Raw genomic sequence first — 18,242 nt, forward strand, 5'->3', positions numbered from 1 at the left:
TCAATTATAAATAAAGCTCATGTTAATTTCCACTTGAAAAATGAAATAGAATTTTGAGTGTATTCTCTCTCAAATCCAAGCGAGAGGAATTCAAATTACGAAATGATACTTAAAAAACAAAATGAGATGTTGTAAATAGCATTTTAAACAGAATTTCCATATTGAAAAGTGGTATGCGTGCTATGCCTGTCCTCTTCAAATTGGCATTGGATAATGTTATTTATTTGTTCACACCTTTCCTTTTATCCGTTATTACAATCTGTATCATTACAAGCTGTGATTACATGAAAGTCAAGCACTCGCTTTATGGTTGCCCAATTAAAAGCAATGTGCTTTACCTTATTTTAATTGCATGTATCAAGCTCACGGCACACTCTTCATCACTAAACCAAGTATTCAGCATGTATCAAACCCATTTGCGTTCAGAACACTTTGATTTGCCAACCAACACTTTCGTACACACAATAGACGTACACATCTATGCGATTCGCATTTATGAATATTCCAATCCATTTATTATGAACATGTGAAAACGATGTGATGCATTTCAACAGAGCCAATTTAATCAGTGAGGATGTACCCATAAACTAAAGTGGTTTACAAACACATTATTGCAAATAATTGTCACCAAAATTCAACAATACGAATTTAATTTACATCGGTCGAATGGTTCACCGCTTTGGTTTTGATTTTCCATTCTCATTCATATCTGATAAATCATATCGAATTTTATCCATTTTTACTCTTATCAAAAAGTCAGGCCACATGCAACTACAAGATTTTATACAATACAAGAATCGCTTTTGCAATGGAGAACAATAAATTTCTATATTGACAATATTTATTTTAAACGATGCAGGGTTTTATGAACGAAACAAAACTTGGTGAAAACACATTTTTAATTGATGCAGTTAGAATTGACATTTCAAATGTTTGAATTCATTTTTTTTTCTTTAGAGAAATTGCATATAATTTATCTGCTTATTTGCATCTTTTCAACACATTTACAAAAAAAATGAGTACACAATAGTTATGTAAAACAATAATTTGATTTTTTTTTAAAGTGTGAATATTACGAAAAATCCATTTTAAATCCAATGTTGCAAACGAAATTAAACTTTGTTGATAAAAACGAACAACATTGAATAGGATTGACAAGAAATAATGTTCGATTTCAAAATTCGAATCAAATATTGTAAATAACCCTATTATCATTTTATTTACTGTTGTTGCATCAAAAATGAATGCAAAAAATCAGAGAGTAGAAAACGCTACCGCTATAGTAAATAGTCTAAATACAAAAAGTAATGATGTGGTCGCACAATCGAAATGTGTTCAAATAGTGGCTATTGATAGCCGCTGTTAATATAGCATTGCTATAGCGGTAGCGTTTTCAACTCTCTGGAATAAAATATTCATCAGTAGATATATTTTAGTTATATTACAAAAAAGTAATCACATTTATTCAGTGAAAATTCTCGCTTTGCATTGTTAAAATTGGCAGTGTTCGAAAAGCAATTTGATGTAAAGCTTCTGGGTGATTGGTACTGATTCGAATTGGTAGTGCATCAAAAATATAATGCATAATAAAATAGTCATATTTCATATTCAAAACAGCGGGTAATCACAAATCATGAAAAACTAATAATACATGAAATATGAAAATGAAACAAACATTCGAATCAATTTGAAGTGAGAGATAGATTTGGTGCATTTGCCATTTGCAAAACCTTAAACAAAGCATTATCCAATTTCATAAATCAAATTTTGGTTGTGTCTCGCTAATATTTATTCCAATCGGATGTTGAATGAATTTTTCTCCACTTGCATAACGCTCGTAGAGTCAAACTTTTCATTGTGTTTCGCATGAAGTTTCCAACAACTGATTGTTGAGCGCACAATACAATATAATTTGTTTTATTCTATTTTATTTGCTAATAATGCTCGTTCTATTTTCCATTTCCACGCATTTTATGCAATTGTAATCAAAGCCCTGATTGAAATTGACCAACTAGGTGACCTATTCAGCCGCTTCGAAAAGGTCGTACTTCATGCTTAAATCAATTGTGGAAACGAACATAGATACGCTAAATAAATATGGTAGAAAACCAAAGCAACTCCCCAAGTTTACAATTGCACAAGTGAAATGGACGGTCCGAGATATATTCGGAAATGAGAGTGAAATAATTGCGTAAATGTTTTCGGGATGTCTACTGTCTGCTCCATACCAATTGTTTTTATCCATTCGCCCGCATTATGGTCGTTGAGCGAGAAAAAGGGAGTGAGTTTTCGTTCGTATGCATACAGGCAACAAACAACCGTGTTGTGTCTGTTTGAAAATATAATCAATTTTCATTTTATGTTTATGTTCGAATAATTATGTGTATAGTTACGTGTGATATGCATTTGTGAGTAATATGGATTGAAATGGGACTTGCGACGAGAGTGGACAGCATGAAAATGGGTTGATTGTGCGTCCGACAATCAAAAGCTGAACTCAAAAAGCGTTTAAAATGGTATTCAATATTGATTCAAATTCGGTACCATACAAAATGCATAAAACAAGAAATAATATTTTATCATTTAAATGAATTGTTATTGTGAAATTTGTGTATTTATAACTATGGATCCAAATTTACCCGTGATTAGTGTAAATTATAATTGTTATAAGCGCTTTTTGGCTCTTACTCCTCATTTTTGAGTTTTGCATCGCTCTTATTTTGCGAATTCGTTTGTTTATTTTTGGCAATCGAATGAAAAACCGCTTCATATCGATTTTGCGACAAATTTAGTCAACAATAATAAATAAATCCTGACATAAAATTGCACCGCATGCGACTGAAAATCACTGACCAAAAACACACATAAACACACACGCCTATAGTGCGCACTAAAATGCTTTTAATTAAAATAATTTCAAATGGCAAAGCAATTGGAAGCCAAAAAATACATCACCAACCAATTGCCTTGAAATTGCACATTTATGCTTTTTTATCTAACATAGTAATATATAATAATATATATTATTTATGACAATACATAGGGAGTGAAAATGAAATTTTTCAAAAACCAGTATGAATATTCTTTTTGATGAAAAATATGTAAAAAAAATTCCGTGAATAAATTGGAATGATAAAGCGTCGTACAATAAATTTAGGTGAGAAATTGCCGGTATGTCCGATAAAAGGCGACTATCTATATTCAGAGAATGTGTAACTTCCTGGCGGTACAGTTTTTTTTTTGTCTTTTTCCTTCACGTGAAAATCGTTCATTTTATCGAGACACATTGGTTGACAATAAAAAGAATTCACACTTTAGATCGATCATTACTTTTTGCCGGATGAGTCTGTCGTTCGCTACCCTTTCCAAGTTCTCTTCACTTCTTCTTTATAGGAAGGAGAAAGCCATAAAGAGGTGAAGAAAGAGAGAGAGAGAGAGAGAGAGAGAGAGAGAGAGAGAGAGAGTGCAAGAGTGACATAAATTGAAGGCAGAAAAAGAAAGTGGCGCAAAGAAATATGTGCAATGTGATCGTACGACATCTTGCAACATGAATTAATAAATTGCACCTTTCCTGGTTCCTTCTTATTTTCCATATCGCTATAATATATTTCTGGTAGCAATAAAATTTATGGTTTGCAGTCGCATATCGTATCATTTCTTGTATATTGGTCTTCTTCGTTCTGTCTTTGGCTATTCTTTCATTTTACTTTTCGTGCCTTTTTTCTCTCGCATCGTTGCACGAAAAGTAGAAACTGTAATACAAGGTGTCCGACTTATTTCAGAGGGGAATGTTGAATATTGTGGTGCATGGAAATAGGATAGGTTTGCGGAACTGACCGAAAAGGTTTAAGTTGGTGGAAGCACGTTATCCTTACTATGACATATGGCTGGCGTATGATTGTTATTGTTTTTTTTTTGCATTGCCATTGTGGGTGCTGTTGAAATCGTCCACTTTCCATTGAACATTGTTTCTTTCAACGAGTATTATAAGAGAAAAAAGGCCGTCTCAATGGTTAAAAATTGAAGCGCCAACGGACGACGACACCAAATCACACAGTTGATGGAATTGCTGCTTTGGCCACATATTAAACACAAGACGATGCATCGTCAAGAATAAGAAGAGACAATGACTAGCGGGGAAAAAACGCTATACAATGCCTTGAGCCACACAAGCAATTTACGAAAGAAAGGACACACAATTTCACCACTAGATGACGAAAAATGATGTCATTTTATTTTAGTATAACAATATTGTAGAGCAAATTTCTTCAATCTTTTCTCTTTCTGTATGATTATTTTTTTCTTGCTCTCTCTCTCTCTTTCACTTTGAATCTCGTTATTTCCGTCGAGCGCCGGCACCGGAACAAATGCAAAAACGAGAGATGAGCGAAAAAATATGTTGGCAGTAACTTTAAAGTGATGACACTGAGTAGCACCACCAAATGATAAAGGTTATTTGATAGCATTGCCGAGTATGTGTGCAAGTGTGTGTTGCTATGACCATTTTCATTTCAACATCTTTTTTACATTGTCAACCTCTCTGCCTGCCCATATAATTTCTTCGTCTCCGCCATTCAAAATACATTGTCATTTTGTGTTCGCTTCGTTTCTTCATACCCCGTTAACGTTTCATTCTTTTTTTCCATCTCTTTCCTTTTTCTTTTTCTTCCACAAAAAAAATATATATCTGGTTTCCATATTAAAAATTGTATACAGCAAAATCGCATAGTAAAATCAAGTATACGACCGTCGTTTATGATACTTACGTTAATATTGCTCTTCAGTAGTTTTACTCCATGGTTCTCTTTCTTTATATAGTCAAACCATGCAAGTGGTTTGGATTCGCTTGTGCAACCCACACACGAAAACGGTTGAGTGCAATAAAAAAAAATACTTGGTTTTTGTTGGGATTATTTCCCATTGCAAACTGATTGTTTGCCACCACGACCACGTATCACAGCTGAAACCTGAACTGAAGAAGACATATCAGTCGAAATGAAAAAAAAAAATGATTCAGGAAGGACAGATATTAATATTATAAAATTTTAAAACGAAAAAGGGGGGGGGGACAAAAAAGAACAAAATGAAAGATTTCCAAGCATAAATTGGTATATTAAATTAAAATCACGTAACTAAAGGTGAATTTGTACTGAAACATTGCTTGAAGTTGCTTGTTTTTGTTCTCATGTTGTGTATTTCTATTGCTCCTTCGAGTCTTTTGATTCAATTTAACGTGCTACAATTTGTGTTGAATGCATTTTATTTGCTGTATGAATGCACGTCGATTTGAGTGCAATCAAAATATTATACGCGAAAATCGAATAAAACCGAGCAATTTACACTAAATTGAGCTTTTTCTTCGGTTTTGATTGAAATTTATGGCGAGAAAATCCATTTTAAATCATTCTCTGTCGAATTTCAAATGCATTCAAACGAACGGAAAATCTAAAATAAATATGGTAATTCATCGTTTGTAGCAGGTGTTTTTGGAGGCGGGCTAATATACAGAAAAATTGTTGGAAAAAAACCATGGCAAAAAATACATAACATTGATTTACAGCATAATTGCATTTGAATGAACGATAAACAATAGCCGATGTGCGGTTGCCGATCGTTGCATATTCATAAAGAAGTGATTCCAAACGGATGAAGAGATACATGCTGTAATTTTAACAATGTTGTAAGCTTGATCCCGTCGCACGTACCTCAATAAATTTATTATCACCTTTTAGTTTCGAAATGTGTAATTGGATTTTTATTGACACAAAAAATGAATTACGAACCCGGTCGTAAATTAGATTTATTCTTTGTACGGATTCTGCATCATAATGCTATGCTGTATGGTATGATTTAAATATTTTCTAGAAGCATCGTTGCCAACACATGCCATTGTAACTGATATTTACATCGGAAGACCAATATACAAACGGATCCATCGTGAGACACACAAACCGAGCGTGAAAATAAAGAGACAACAGTGTTTTTCCGCATTCCACCGAACTGTGTTAGGAATGGGACTGACCATACAGGGAATAAAACCATAAACGTAACAAATATATCGTATAAAAAAACATCGTCACACATAAATTTCTATTTATACGTTGTATACACACATAACATCTTTTACAAAACGCAATGCATATGTTTTACACGCATATTTTCCGATATGATTACTGTTGTTTGTGGCAGGTGGAAAGTTTATCCAAAATGCTGGCATTCACAAAATTTTTTTCCCTTTCTCAACCGCTCATAAATATACAATCCAAATTTCTGCGTTGCAAATTTAAATGGATTTTTCGGATTTTAATTATCATTATTATTATTATTTTTCAACCATTGTTCACCATCCATTGCCTATCAGCTATTTTAACGATTATTATTAATACCACCACGGTTTGCATTTAATTTTTTTCTTTTGCCTCTCGAGCGCACATCAAATTGATATTTTATTATTTTCACGCGTAAAATGCATATTGTTAGTCCGTTTCATTTGCTACATATACACAATTTGCTAACGGCAAACCAGATTTTCTCATTCGAATCACTTTTACAAATAACCGCATTTATTTAATCAATCATGCCATTGAACCAACAATTTGAATGAAGTGTGCGATTTCATTTGGATTATATTCCGAAATTTATTCTGAAGATTTACGATACCAATTTTATGTGTATTTTGAAAAGAAAGCCTGCACGGTTAAGATTTTAATATTGAAATTTTTGATATGAATACTTAGGACATTGGTGGACACTGTAATGAAACCATTAAAAAGTCTGGGGAGCAATATCTTTTGAATGTTTTAGGTCATGGAAAACCGAAATGAAAAACATTTAAGGCCTGAAACTGTTGCTCGAACAGTTAATATTAAAGACAAAGCATAATTTTGGTTTTGTATGGCACCATTGTTGCACCATAGATTCAGATTTTATTGAACATTCAAAACAATGTTTCCGTCTGATGTTGTATAAATGAAAATGATAAAAGGCAAAACAAAGTTTCAAACTTGACAATAATTATTTCCGAATGACTATAAATAAACAAATCATCAACAGAACAATACAATATTCATATATATCTGAATTTTCCATTTCAATGTGATATACGTATATGCATGTTTTATCTCTTCCAAACAGATCTATTTCAACGTACGAAACATTTGCAAAATGTTTTAAATTTTCTATAATCATATGAATAAAATTCGGATAAGTAGCGATGAGTATGGTTCATAGGGAAAATTGAGTTGCCTGTGTTAGATTGATAGTGATGTTTCCAACACAACATTGTACACATAAATCGATAGCTATATTGTTTTACTACATACGAATCTTTGATTACATTACGAAATGATAATAATATCCAAGTTGTTATTTTTAAATAAAAATTACGTGACATTTATACATAATTAATAAGATGAAGTCAATCACATTTGATGTATAGCTATTTTTATATGATTTTTATCCTAATTTGTATGAAAAAAATAATTGGATGCGTGAATAAAAGTGATAAACAGAGTGGAAAAAAAGTGACTGAGTTACTATTGACTGTAAGTGACTATAGTTACCTATATTCATGAATTTTAAAATTTTGTATGGAAAACAATCGACTCAGTCAGTCAGGCGATTATTTTGGGACGTTTTGACTATCGGGTGACTATGAATATTGTCAACTATAGGTAGCTTACTTTAATTGATTGACGTTAACTAAATTTAACTAAGGTTGCTTGATTTTACAGTCAACAGACAGTCAATTTGTCCCAAAATAGTCAGTCAGTTTTTTGTGCACGGGAATAGATCGAAAATAAAAATAAATTAATATACCGGCTCAAAATTTCCTGGTGATGCAGCATAGATTCTCACGCATAGGAGGTCCAGCCGAAAATCGATGAATTTTCTAATTTAAAAAATCCTAGTAAATCGAAAGAATTAGTTTCGTCAAAACCCCTAGAAATTGGTTATGTAAGCTGGATCATCCCCTTAAAGCTTTGAAGTAGATTCGATTCCAGAACATATTTTTGCCAAAATTTGAAGAAAATTTCTCGTGAAATGTCAACATATAAGATATTTTTTGTTTATTGATAGCATTAATGGCTATTTATTGGGAAAGAAACCTATTGAATTAATGGAAATTAATCGAAAGCTTAAACTTTCCAGACCATTGTGTCAGTTTTTTGAAAATCAAAAGGTTTTCTGAATAATTAATTATGATTCTCTTAATAAAAATGAACTAATTACCAAGAATTGTCTAGACTATATAAAGAAAAACAAAACAGTTCAGTCTGTGCAAATATTCATACAGTTAGTTTAAATGATTAAATTGATTTGTGATATAATTAATCAAAGTATACAAATATTTGTTTCTAAAAATAATTTTGGTGTAATTAAACTAGAACTATAAAATGAGCATTCGACTTGGTTTAAGTTATAGTCTCTCAAAGATCTCTTGTCTCGTTTGTCAAAAAGAAAAGAAAGAATCCGATTGTAATTTAAGCAGCATTTTTTAAATTTCCAACATGAATTTCTCCATATTTTTAATATTTTTTCTTTCGTCAACCTTTGCGTTGAACTCTTTTAATCATTTCGAAATTGAACAATCTAAATCAGATAAAAGTGTCATTCTGGCTGAAATTATTTCCAAATATCTCATTAAATACTTCAGTGAAAGTAAAATCTTTGTTCTAATTATTCTTGCGCCGTCAGAACATGATCATCACAACTTCCAAGAAGATTTATTTGTTGAATTATTTAATAATGCAGTATTTAGTGGATTTAGTTGTAGCACATTGGACAGATTGGACGATGCAATTCGCGAACACCGAAATGCATTCAATTTGATATTTGTTGATGATAGCAAATCATTTTCGTGAGTAATAATTTTTTTTACTAAACTTTTAGGTAAGATATCTGGAATGATGGTAATAATAAAATAATTTTTTCCCCACTTTTGCAGAAATGTTGTGAATAAAAACACGATAGAAGAATTTCATTTGGTTCAAACATTTTTTGTCGTTGTTACTGAAAAAACCTGTGCAGAAAGTTTAAATGATATGTTCGAAGTGTTTTGGTTAAATGGTTTGATGAAATCTCATGTTTTATGTAAAGACGAAAATGAATTTTGGTCATTGTACACATTCATGCCATATCAAAATGATTGCTTTGCATTGAAACATGTGAAAATGATGACATTCACATCGTTAAATTATACGATTAATATGAAAATACCGATTGAAGAGTTGTATCCACGAAAGCTAAACACATTCAATAAATGTCCGATCTATGTTGCGCCAGCTATTACTGATCCATTTATCAATCGATGCAATACTTTTGGCAAAAATACTTTTTACCAAGGCATCGACATTGAGATTATTACACAAATATCAAAAAAGTTAAATTTTGCTATTGAGTATAAGCAAGACAGCACTAACCATGGAAGAATACTGTCAAATGGGACAGTGACTGGGACCATGAATTCGGTTTGGATTTTGAATTAAATTAACAGTTTTTCACATTTTTTTTTTTACAGTAAATAATTTATTTTAATCTGTTTTCATAAAGGTGTACTCGGGCCAAACCAATATCACAATTGGGGGATATGCTTCAACAGTGGAACGATCTCTATTTTTTTCCACGTCAAATCCATATCTACAGGCATCAATTGGTTTTTGTTACAAAGAAACTATGGGCTACTTGCCACTGACAGCACCGCTTAAAATACGCCTTTGGATTGTTGTATGTGTTATTTTATTCATTGCCATCGTTCTCATAATGTTGACGAAAAAGCTGAATCAAAAATGGCGCCATTTCATCATTGGCGGTAAACTGAATCGCACTCCAATTTTGAATATGTGGGCAGCAATGTTGGGAATGTGCATTTGTAATCCATATATTCTTCGTGGAGGCAAAAAATTCGGTACATTTGCGCGAACTTTACTACTTTTTTGGATTCTTTTATGGTTTATTATTCGGAATTCATACCAAGGCGCATTGTACACATCTTTACGAACACATCGACTCACATCTGCCTATGATACGGTTGAGAAAATTCAACAATCGAATTGCAAAGTAACCACAAGCCCATCTGGGTATTCAATTATTAAAAATGTGTTCCGCCACGACCGGTAATGTTGAATTGAAATCCATCAATTTGATTTTTAATTGTAATCACAGATTTATTCGATGCAGGATTCAGATTTCAAATCAAACCGAATTGACAGTCAACCTGCGAGCGTTAAGTAATGGTGATATCGTCGGTGTAGTTCTTGCAACAGATTTAGCACAAAAACGATTTAATTTGAAAAATTATCCAAGTCGACGTTTGGCATTCACCAAAGATCGTCTGTACATGTACTCTCCGGTGTTTCTGTTTCGCAAGAAATCCGCATTAAGAAAAGTGTTTAATAAACAACTATTGGCTTTACGTGAAGCAGGTCTCATTGAATTTTGGACAAAGCATTTCATAGACCATCGCAAGTTGAAAGATAAACGAAAACCACCATCAAAACTTCGAATCGAAAATTTATACAGTGTTTTTCACATTTGCGGCATTATCTATGCAATCAGTGTTATGGTATTTATTTTGGAGATTTTTAGTGCAAAATATCAACATATCAAACGTATTCTTGACTATTTAACTTATTAGGCAATAAATTAAGACATTTTGCTTATGACACATTGAATTTCAGGGTTTTCGTTTTGTTCGGCATTGTGAAGCAACTCAAATATGTATAATGATAGCTGATGATAACATAAATAACCTTGATGACAACAAAATCCACATTTATTGTTGATGGAAAAATCGAATATAAGGAACGACTTTTTTTCTTCTAGATTAGCTTTGTCACAATGCTACATGCACATTGCTACTTTAGAATTGTCACTATTAGTGCCTAAGGCATCATTAAATCAAGCCATCAAATATTCAGAGAATTAAAAAGAAATCAATATAATTGGTGATTTTGCCTTCCGTGAATGTTATATATGAGTCGTAGCCAAAATCAAAATGGTAAATTGAGTTTCGTTCATTCATACAATAAGTGTTTCGTTTATTTTCAGTAGAATTTCCGAGTAATAATGAATTTGTGCAACTTCATTGCAATAATTTACCTAAATTTCTTCGCTTTGACTATTGCTTTTCAACAAGAACCCGTTTTAAATCAATCCGATTTAGACTCAGTTATTTTGAGCAAAATTATCACAAATTATCTTGTCAGTTATACCGGCAACGAATAAATTTACCTTTCAATTGTGAGCAGTTTAACAAACAAGCAACACAGATATGTTAAAGAAATTTTTTTACACAATTTATACAACGAGACTGTGCCGAAAATGTCCTGTAGTATTCTCGATAAACTGGATAATGTAACGAATATTCATGCATTTAATTTAATTTTGATCGATGACTTTGGAACTTTATCGTAAGTACAAATTAAAAAGACGTAAAACACTTATGTCCGTTATATGTTGCTGTTAGCAATATTCCGCCATTCTCCATATTTCATTATAAACCAAAAGAATTAGAACATTTCAGTGGTATTGAAATTCTGATAATTAAAATTATTGCAAAATCATTAAAATTCACACTCATTACCAAAACGTCACCTAAAAATCGTGGACAATTATTTAAAAATGGAACGGCCATTGGGAATTTCAATTTTGTTTTAACTGGTAAAGTAAATTTCACTATTGGTGGCAATCAACGAACCAAAGAACGTTCTTTGTTCTTGTTAGAGAGTGATCCGATTTCATATTCTTCGCTTAGTTTTATATACAAAGAGGATACCATTCAAAGTCTAAATATAATTCGATTATTTGGATCGTTCAAACCACGGTTCAGGGACATAAGTGCCCGGACGGACGGAAAAAAACAGTGACGCACGTCCAAAAACAGTTGAAGTATACTACGTACGGACGGTCAAAATGTCCGTACAAACACGAGCGAAATTAGTGCCCGGTCAATTCATTTTTCAATAGTAAATTTTTCAAAAAAATAATTTTATACGTCGCAAATTCTAAACGAGAATTGAAAAAATATTAGTTCGAAAGAAGGTATTTATATGAAGGTTCAGCCAATTCTACGTACTAAAAGTCAAGACTGAAAGTTATGCAAACGATTGGAGACACTGAGAAGCCAGTGAGGGTGCTCTCTAAGAACTCAAAACATTCGAGAGTTTGGAAAAATATTGAAAATTGTCGATTTGGCAAAGGGGCATGTGAATTGAAATCATATTATTTCTAAAGGAGGTATTTATATGAAGGTCAAGCCAATTTCACGTGCCAAAAGTCAAGATTGAAAGTTATGCAAATGAGTGTAGACACTGAGAAGCCAGTGAGAGTGCTCTCTAAGAACTCAAAACCTTCGAGAGTTTGGAAAAATATTGAAAATTGTCGATTTGGCAGAGGGGCATGTGAAGTGAAATCATTTTAGTTCGAATTTCGGCTTCCCAAGAACACGAACTGTTCGTGTTCGTGTGTGTTCGTTTGTGATTTGTGTGAACACGAACGAACAAGAATAACAAATGCAAAATATGCGCGCTCACGAACAAACAGCAAACACGCTACAATGTCCACGAACGTTCGTATCGACATTTGTTTTTGTGTTGAATACAATGCTCTGATTTTCTGAGTGAGTGTATATGTGTGTTCAACTGTATGTGTTTTGTATGATTTTTGCCGCCATTGCAAACGTCATTCATTCAAACAGCATTTCAGTAGCAGTCACGCTTACAACAAGTTGAAGAAAAATTTTCAAGAAACAATTATTTTTTGTTGTACAAACGATTCATTTTTTGAAAAATGGATTCAGTGCCGTGTCCAAAGTGCCTTTTGGAGATACCAGAAAGCAATTTTTTGGATCATTATGAAAAGGAGCATCCACGTTCAGATGGTAAGAAGCGTTTTGCGTGCAAAGAGTGCGATGCTTCATATGCTTTTCAATCGTGTTTGGTTCGGCACCAACGAAAAGAACATAGCGCCGTGGAAAACAACCAAACACCAATTGTTGGAAAAAAACAAACATCAAATGGTCTAAAACGTAAGTCCCAACCGCAGCAAAAACCACGAAAAATTCAAAAAATGAACAGCGAAACTTGTGAACCATTTGGTTGTGCACAGAAAAACGAAATGAGGCTCTCAGTGAAGCCGCTCAGTCAATTGACCAATTCACCGGTATACGAAACGTCACGTAAGTCAACAAATTTACACAGTTGAAAGTATGCCAAACTCATGTATTTTCTATTAATATTCGTATTTTAGTTCCAACGGCTCGATCTGTGCATTCTATGGCACAACAAAATGATGGTTCAAAAAGTTTTGTTCGACGTCCACTCGATTTGAAAGTGTTTAGTAATGGAGACAAAACGAAACCAAAGCCGAACACAAAAGGACAGAAAACATTTATATACCGGTTATTAACCGGCGGTTAACACATACACGGACACGAAACGGCCATCTACCAAATTTGGTTATGGTTTATGATTTACGGAAATTTGCTAATGAGTTTATACGAACCTCAAGTCCACACATACATTTAATAAAATACACGTAACACAGATATTCGGTATCCAAAAATTGATTTCACAATTTCAATGTGCGATGCGATTGAAAATTAAATGTTCTCTCTCTTCTAATCTTCTGATCACGTTCATCTGTTTTTTAGTTTTGACGATCGAGAAAACCGTTCGCTATCGGCATATTCGTCAAAAGAATTCAACACAGCCAACACTTTCAGGTCCATTGCCGTCCCTTTGGTTGCACTTTTCGAACCGCTATACTTAAATGTATAAATTCAATATAGAAAAATTAGCGGTAATTATATGCTGTGTAATGAGCAATTATCGCGTCGCTTGCCCATGGCGTTACTGCGTCTGTGATTGCAATTTTGCAGCTTTCTCATTCATTTCCATGACGTTGTCACGAGTCAAAACTCGACCACTCTATAAGTGAGCCACACGGCACAATGTTAAACAACATACATAAATATGTTGTTATTGCATATATTATGTGTGAACTCATGTTCAGCACAATGTCCATGAATTGGACGGCGTGTAGTGAATATGCATACGAATGTGATTAAATCATATCCATTAGTTTTTTTCCAGTTTTAAATCCAATTAACACAGAGAGACATCCCTAACCGAATTCCATCATCTCAGACGATGATGTATGAGAGTGAGTGAAATCAAGTGAAAATCATCGAGGTGTATTTTGTGTGGATTCATAAAATATTGATAAGATCGCCTAAAGGAGCCGTCTGAACATTTATTTTAATTGAACTTGGGATGTTTGGGCTTCTTGTAAAGTCTATCATTAATTCAATTGTCGGTGTGTAATACACTTCAAACCTAATCGTTTAACCAAAAATGAAAATTTCGAAATTTTGGATTTTATGAGGGGTTATTGTTTATTTTATTTTTCGGTCGTCTCTCATTTGTTTGCTGCGTGTGCATATTGTCTTGTTTTTGTCTTTGAATGAATACAGTTTTTCATTCATAACAAAAATTCCCCATTCATTCAAAATGTAAAAACATATAGACAATGCATGCAAAAAACCATTAGAGAAAAAAACAAGAGAAAAAAATAAAATAAACAATTACCCTCCATAAAAAAACGCAAAATGGAATTTTCGAAATGGGATAATTTTTTCTATCATTATAAATGAAAGCCGTTGTATTTCTTTGCAATTTGTTTTCGTGTGTGTTTGTTTTTTTTTCCTTTGTCGGTTAGTTAGAAATTTAACTCCCTTCGATTCTTCTCTCTCTCTCTCTCTCTCTCTCTCTCTCTCTCTCTCTCTCTCTTAATTTCACCAGACATCTTTGTTGGTTCATTAGCGTTAGTTGTGTGTGTGTCTGTGTGTCTGTCTCTGTGTGTCGCCATCTTTTATTGGGTCAGCGAACCACAAACGCTCTCTATCCATCTGGCCATCTGGCAATACCAGAAATAAATAAGATTAAAGGCCTGTGATCACATCACTCAGCATTCAGTTGCTATTCTTCAGTCAGTCAGAAATAATTGTTGTGTGAGTGTCGAAAAAAAAGAAAAAAAAATTGTTTTTGGTAAGTTTTTTTTTATTTCCAAATAAATAATCTCACCAAGTTTAAAGAAATTTCCATCAAAAATATATAAAATTTTGAATTTTTCACGAAAAAATACGAAAATTTTATATGTTTTTGATGGAAATTTCTTTAAACTTTTGGAATGTCAACGTGAATGTCGTTTCAAAATGTGCATGTCGGTTCAAGATTGAGTGCCGCTTTGCAATTCAATTTTTCTTCCAAAAGTGATATTTAATGTATTCCTAAACACTCAAAAATATGTATTGGGTACGAGAAAACCGAATCCGACGTTAGTTTTGCGATACAAATATATTTCGACACACTTTCCATACACAGGTTATTTTTTTCACACAAAAATAACATTCTGAGAGTTTGAAGAAATTATAGCTTATGATTGTTGGAAGAACTTGAAATTCAAAAAAAAAAATATATATATACAGAATTTGTGTCAAAATCAAGCAAATTAAATCGAGTTGTAAAAGATTGGTTTCGTATCAAAAATATTAAAAACATGTTTGCTATAGAATTGAGAAAATATTAGTTCGAAAGGAGGTATTTATATGAAGGTTCAGCCAATTCTAGGTACTAAAAGTCAAGACTGAAAGTTATGCAAACGAGTGGAGACACTGAGAAGCCAGTGGGGGTGCTCTCTAAGAACTCAAAACATTCGAGAGTTTGGAAAAATATTGAAAATTGTCGATTTGGCAGAGGGGCATGTGAATTGAAAAAATATTAGTTCAAAAAGAGGTATTTATATGACGGGTAAGCCAATTCTACGTACTAAAAGTCAAGACTGAAAGTTATGCAAACGAGAGGAGACACTGAGAAGCCACACACACGGGAATAATGTATAGATTATTGGTAGAAGTGATTTTTTTCTTAAATCTATACAAAAGTTTAGATATCTCAACAAAAATTTATTTTTTATTAAAAAAATATTTTCTCAATTTCAATAAATATTGCGATACATATTTATCAACGAGCGCCAAAATACATCATTTAATACAGCCTTTTCTCTTCACACGAAAGAACAACAACAATTACATGGCTACACTCGAACGGCGACTATAGAGGATGCGACCACTACTTATGCAACTATATAGAAGTCAACTACTACACACGCATCACTTCAACTGGCGAGTCAGTGGAAGCGTGTAAGACACAAACGACAACGTTGTTTGCATAAGTAGTGGTTGCATTCTCTATAGTCGCCGTTCGAGTGTAGCCATGTAATTGTTGTTGTTCTTTCGTGTGAAGAGAAAAGGCTGTATAAAATGATGTATTTTGGCGCTCGTTGATAAATATGTATCGCAATATTTATTGAAATTGAGAAAATATTTTTTTAATAAAAAATAAATTTTTGTTGAGATATCTAAACTTTTGTATAGATTTAAGAAAAAAAATCATTTCTATCAATAATCTATACATTATTTCCGTGTGTGCAGTGAGGGTGCTCTCTAAGAACTCAAAACATTCGAGAGTTTGGAAAAATATTGAAAATTGTCGATTTGGCAGAGGGGCATGTGAATTGAAAAAATATTAAAAATAATTTTATACTTCGCAAATTCTAAACGCGATATAATAGTGTTTTCTATAGTAAATTTTTCAAAACGAGAAAAAAAAAAAACAAAATTCCAAAAGAATTGGACAATAAGTCAAAATACTTTTCACCAAAAAAGTTCGACGCTGTTTTGCCGACAAAGAAAGCAAAATACTAATAAACAGCTGTAGTGTTCGCTCGATCATCGGTGATATTCGCAAACATCAGGAACAGTTTTGGGCTAGAAAGTACCGCGACGATCGATTATAAAGTCAACAGCACATCCAACGGGAATTCATATACAAACAGTTTTACTCATTTTCAAAATCTGCTCATTTATGTATGTCGTCGGTGTGATTATATTCACTTTGGAAATTATCAGTGTGAAATGTCGATATATCAAATCTATTCTTGATTACTTCAATTATTAGATTCAATAAATAATCGATTAGCAATGCTAATGGACAAAAACTATGTTGTGTGTCATCTCAATGTAATTGAAGGGAATTTTGATATAGTTTGTGTAAAAGACATTTTAATACATTAAATATTTAGAGAAGTGAAATGAGCGCATATGACAAGCGACAAAATTCTAGAATCGTAATGATTGTGGTTTCTAGTAAATCAGTGATTAAAGTAGAAGTACACAGAGGAGGAACTAAAAGTACCTCCAGTGTCCTGTTTATTTTTCAAATACAATAATGTATTTCTATATGATAATTTTTTATCAATTCATCGTTTCTACTGCTACATCTCAAAACCATCTGATTTCCAATAAGTCAGAGTCATTTGATTCTGTTGTTGTGATCAAAATCATCACGAATTATCTTACTAAATATTTTGATGGTGAAGAAATATTCCTTTCAATTGTTGTTCCACCATCAGAGGAACTTCAGGACCCTTCTAAAATCGATTTTCTTCTTAATCTCTTGAGTGATGCTGTTTCACTCAAATTTGACCATAACTATCTCAATAAGTTAGATAGTTCGATTGGCCGTAGACACGCATTCAATTTGATTTTCATCGACACATATGGATCTCTGTTGTAAGTGAATTAAATTGTTCTTCTCTTTAAAATTCACAAAAGTGTTAATATTATTCTGAAACATTTTTAACCGTAGAAAAATGTTGGATAGGTCTATTATTCAAAAATTTCATATTCGACAAAACTATCTCGTTGTTGTTACTGAAACTGAGCCAGACATATTTAAGATGTTAGCTGAAGCATTTGGGATATTGTGGAAGCATGCTTTGATTAATTCTCATATTTTACTACAAGAAGATAATTTCTGGTCACTTTATATGTTTATGCCATTCCAAAATGATTGCTCCACTTTAACACATTTGAAAATTGGATAGGTAGTCAATTTCCGGTCGATGTCAATTTTCGAAAAATCGTATATACTACTAAAATGTACTAATTATGTACAATTATGTACAACAATTTTTATGATTATGTACCAACAAAAATTTTTCAGAATTTGGATTTTTAAAAATTGAAAATATCAAAACCCGGAAAACGTTTACCCGAATTTGTACAACACCAAAGTTATACGTCGTTAAAATGTACAAAATATGTACAATTCAAATCACCCATCAGATTTGAAAAATTTTCATCGGGTCACTATCTGGAGCCAAAAGTTCAAAAATCAAAA

The 18,242-nt window shown here is 32.7% G+C and overlaps 1 protein-coding gene across 1 annotated transcript; it reads left to right on the forward strand.

Annotated features, from left to right (window-relative positions):
* Positions 1-9,173: 9,173 nt before the first annotated feature.
* On the forward strand, positions 9,174-10,636 carry LOC116340616. Its single transcript, XM_031767202.1, has 4 exons — positions 9,174-9,470; positions 9,553-9,907; positions 9,977-10,115; positions 10,180-10,636. The coding sequence occupies exons 1-4, from the start codon at positions 9,174-9,176 to the stop codon at positions 10,634-10,636; spliced, it is 1,248 nt and encodes a 415-aa protein (XP_031623062.1).
* Positions 10,637-18,242: the final 7,606 nt, after the last annotated feature.

This window comes from Contarinia nasturtii, unplaced genomic scaffold (genome assembly GCF_009176525.2).
Source record: "Contarinia nasturtii isolate CC-2019 unplaced genomic scaffold, AAFC_CNas_1.1 Cnas_scaffold_695, whole genome shotgun sequence".
NCBI classification, from domain to species: Eukaryota; Metazoa; Arthropoda; class Insecta; order Diptera; family Cecidomyiidae; genus Contarinia; species Contarinia nasturtii.

Coding starts and splice junctions, on each gene's coding strand:
- LOC116340616 (XM_031767202.1), top strand. CDS start 9,174: ATGATGACATTCACATCGTTAAATTATACGATTAATATGAAAATACCG. Junction 9,471..9,552: donor TGACTGGGACCATGAATTCG/GTTTGGATTTTG, acceptor GTTTTCATAAAG/GTGTACTCGGGCCAAACCAA. Junction 10,116..10,179: donor AATGTGTTCCGCCACGACCG/GTAATGTTGAAT, acceptor TATTCGATGCAG/GATTCAGATTTCAAATCAAA.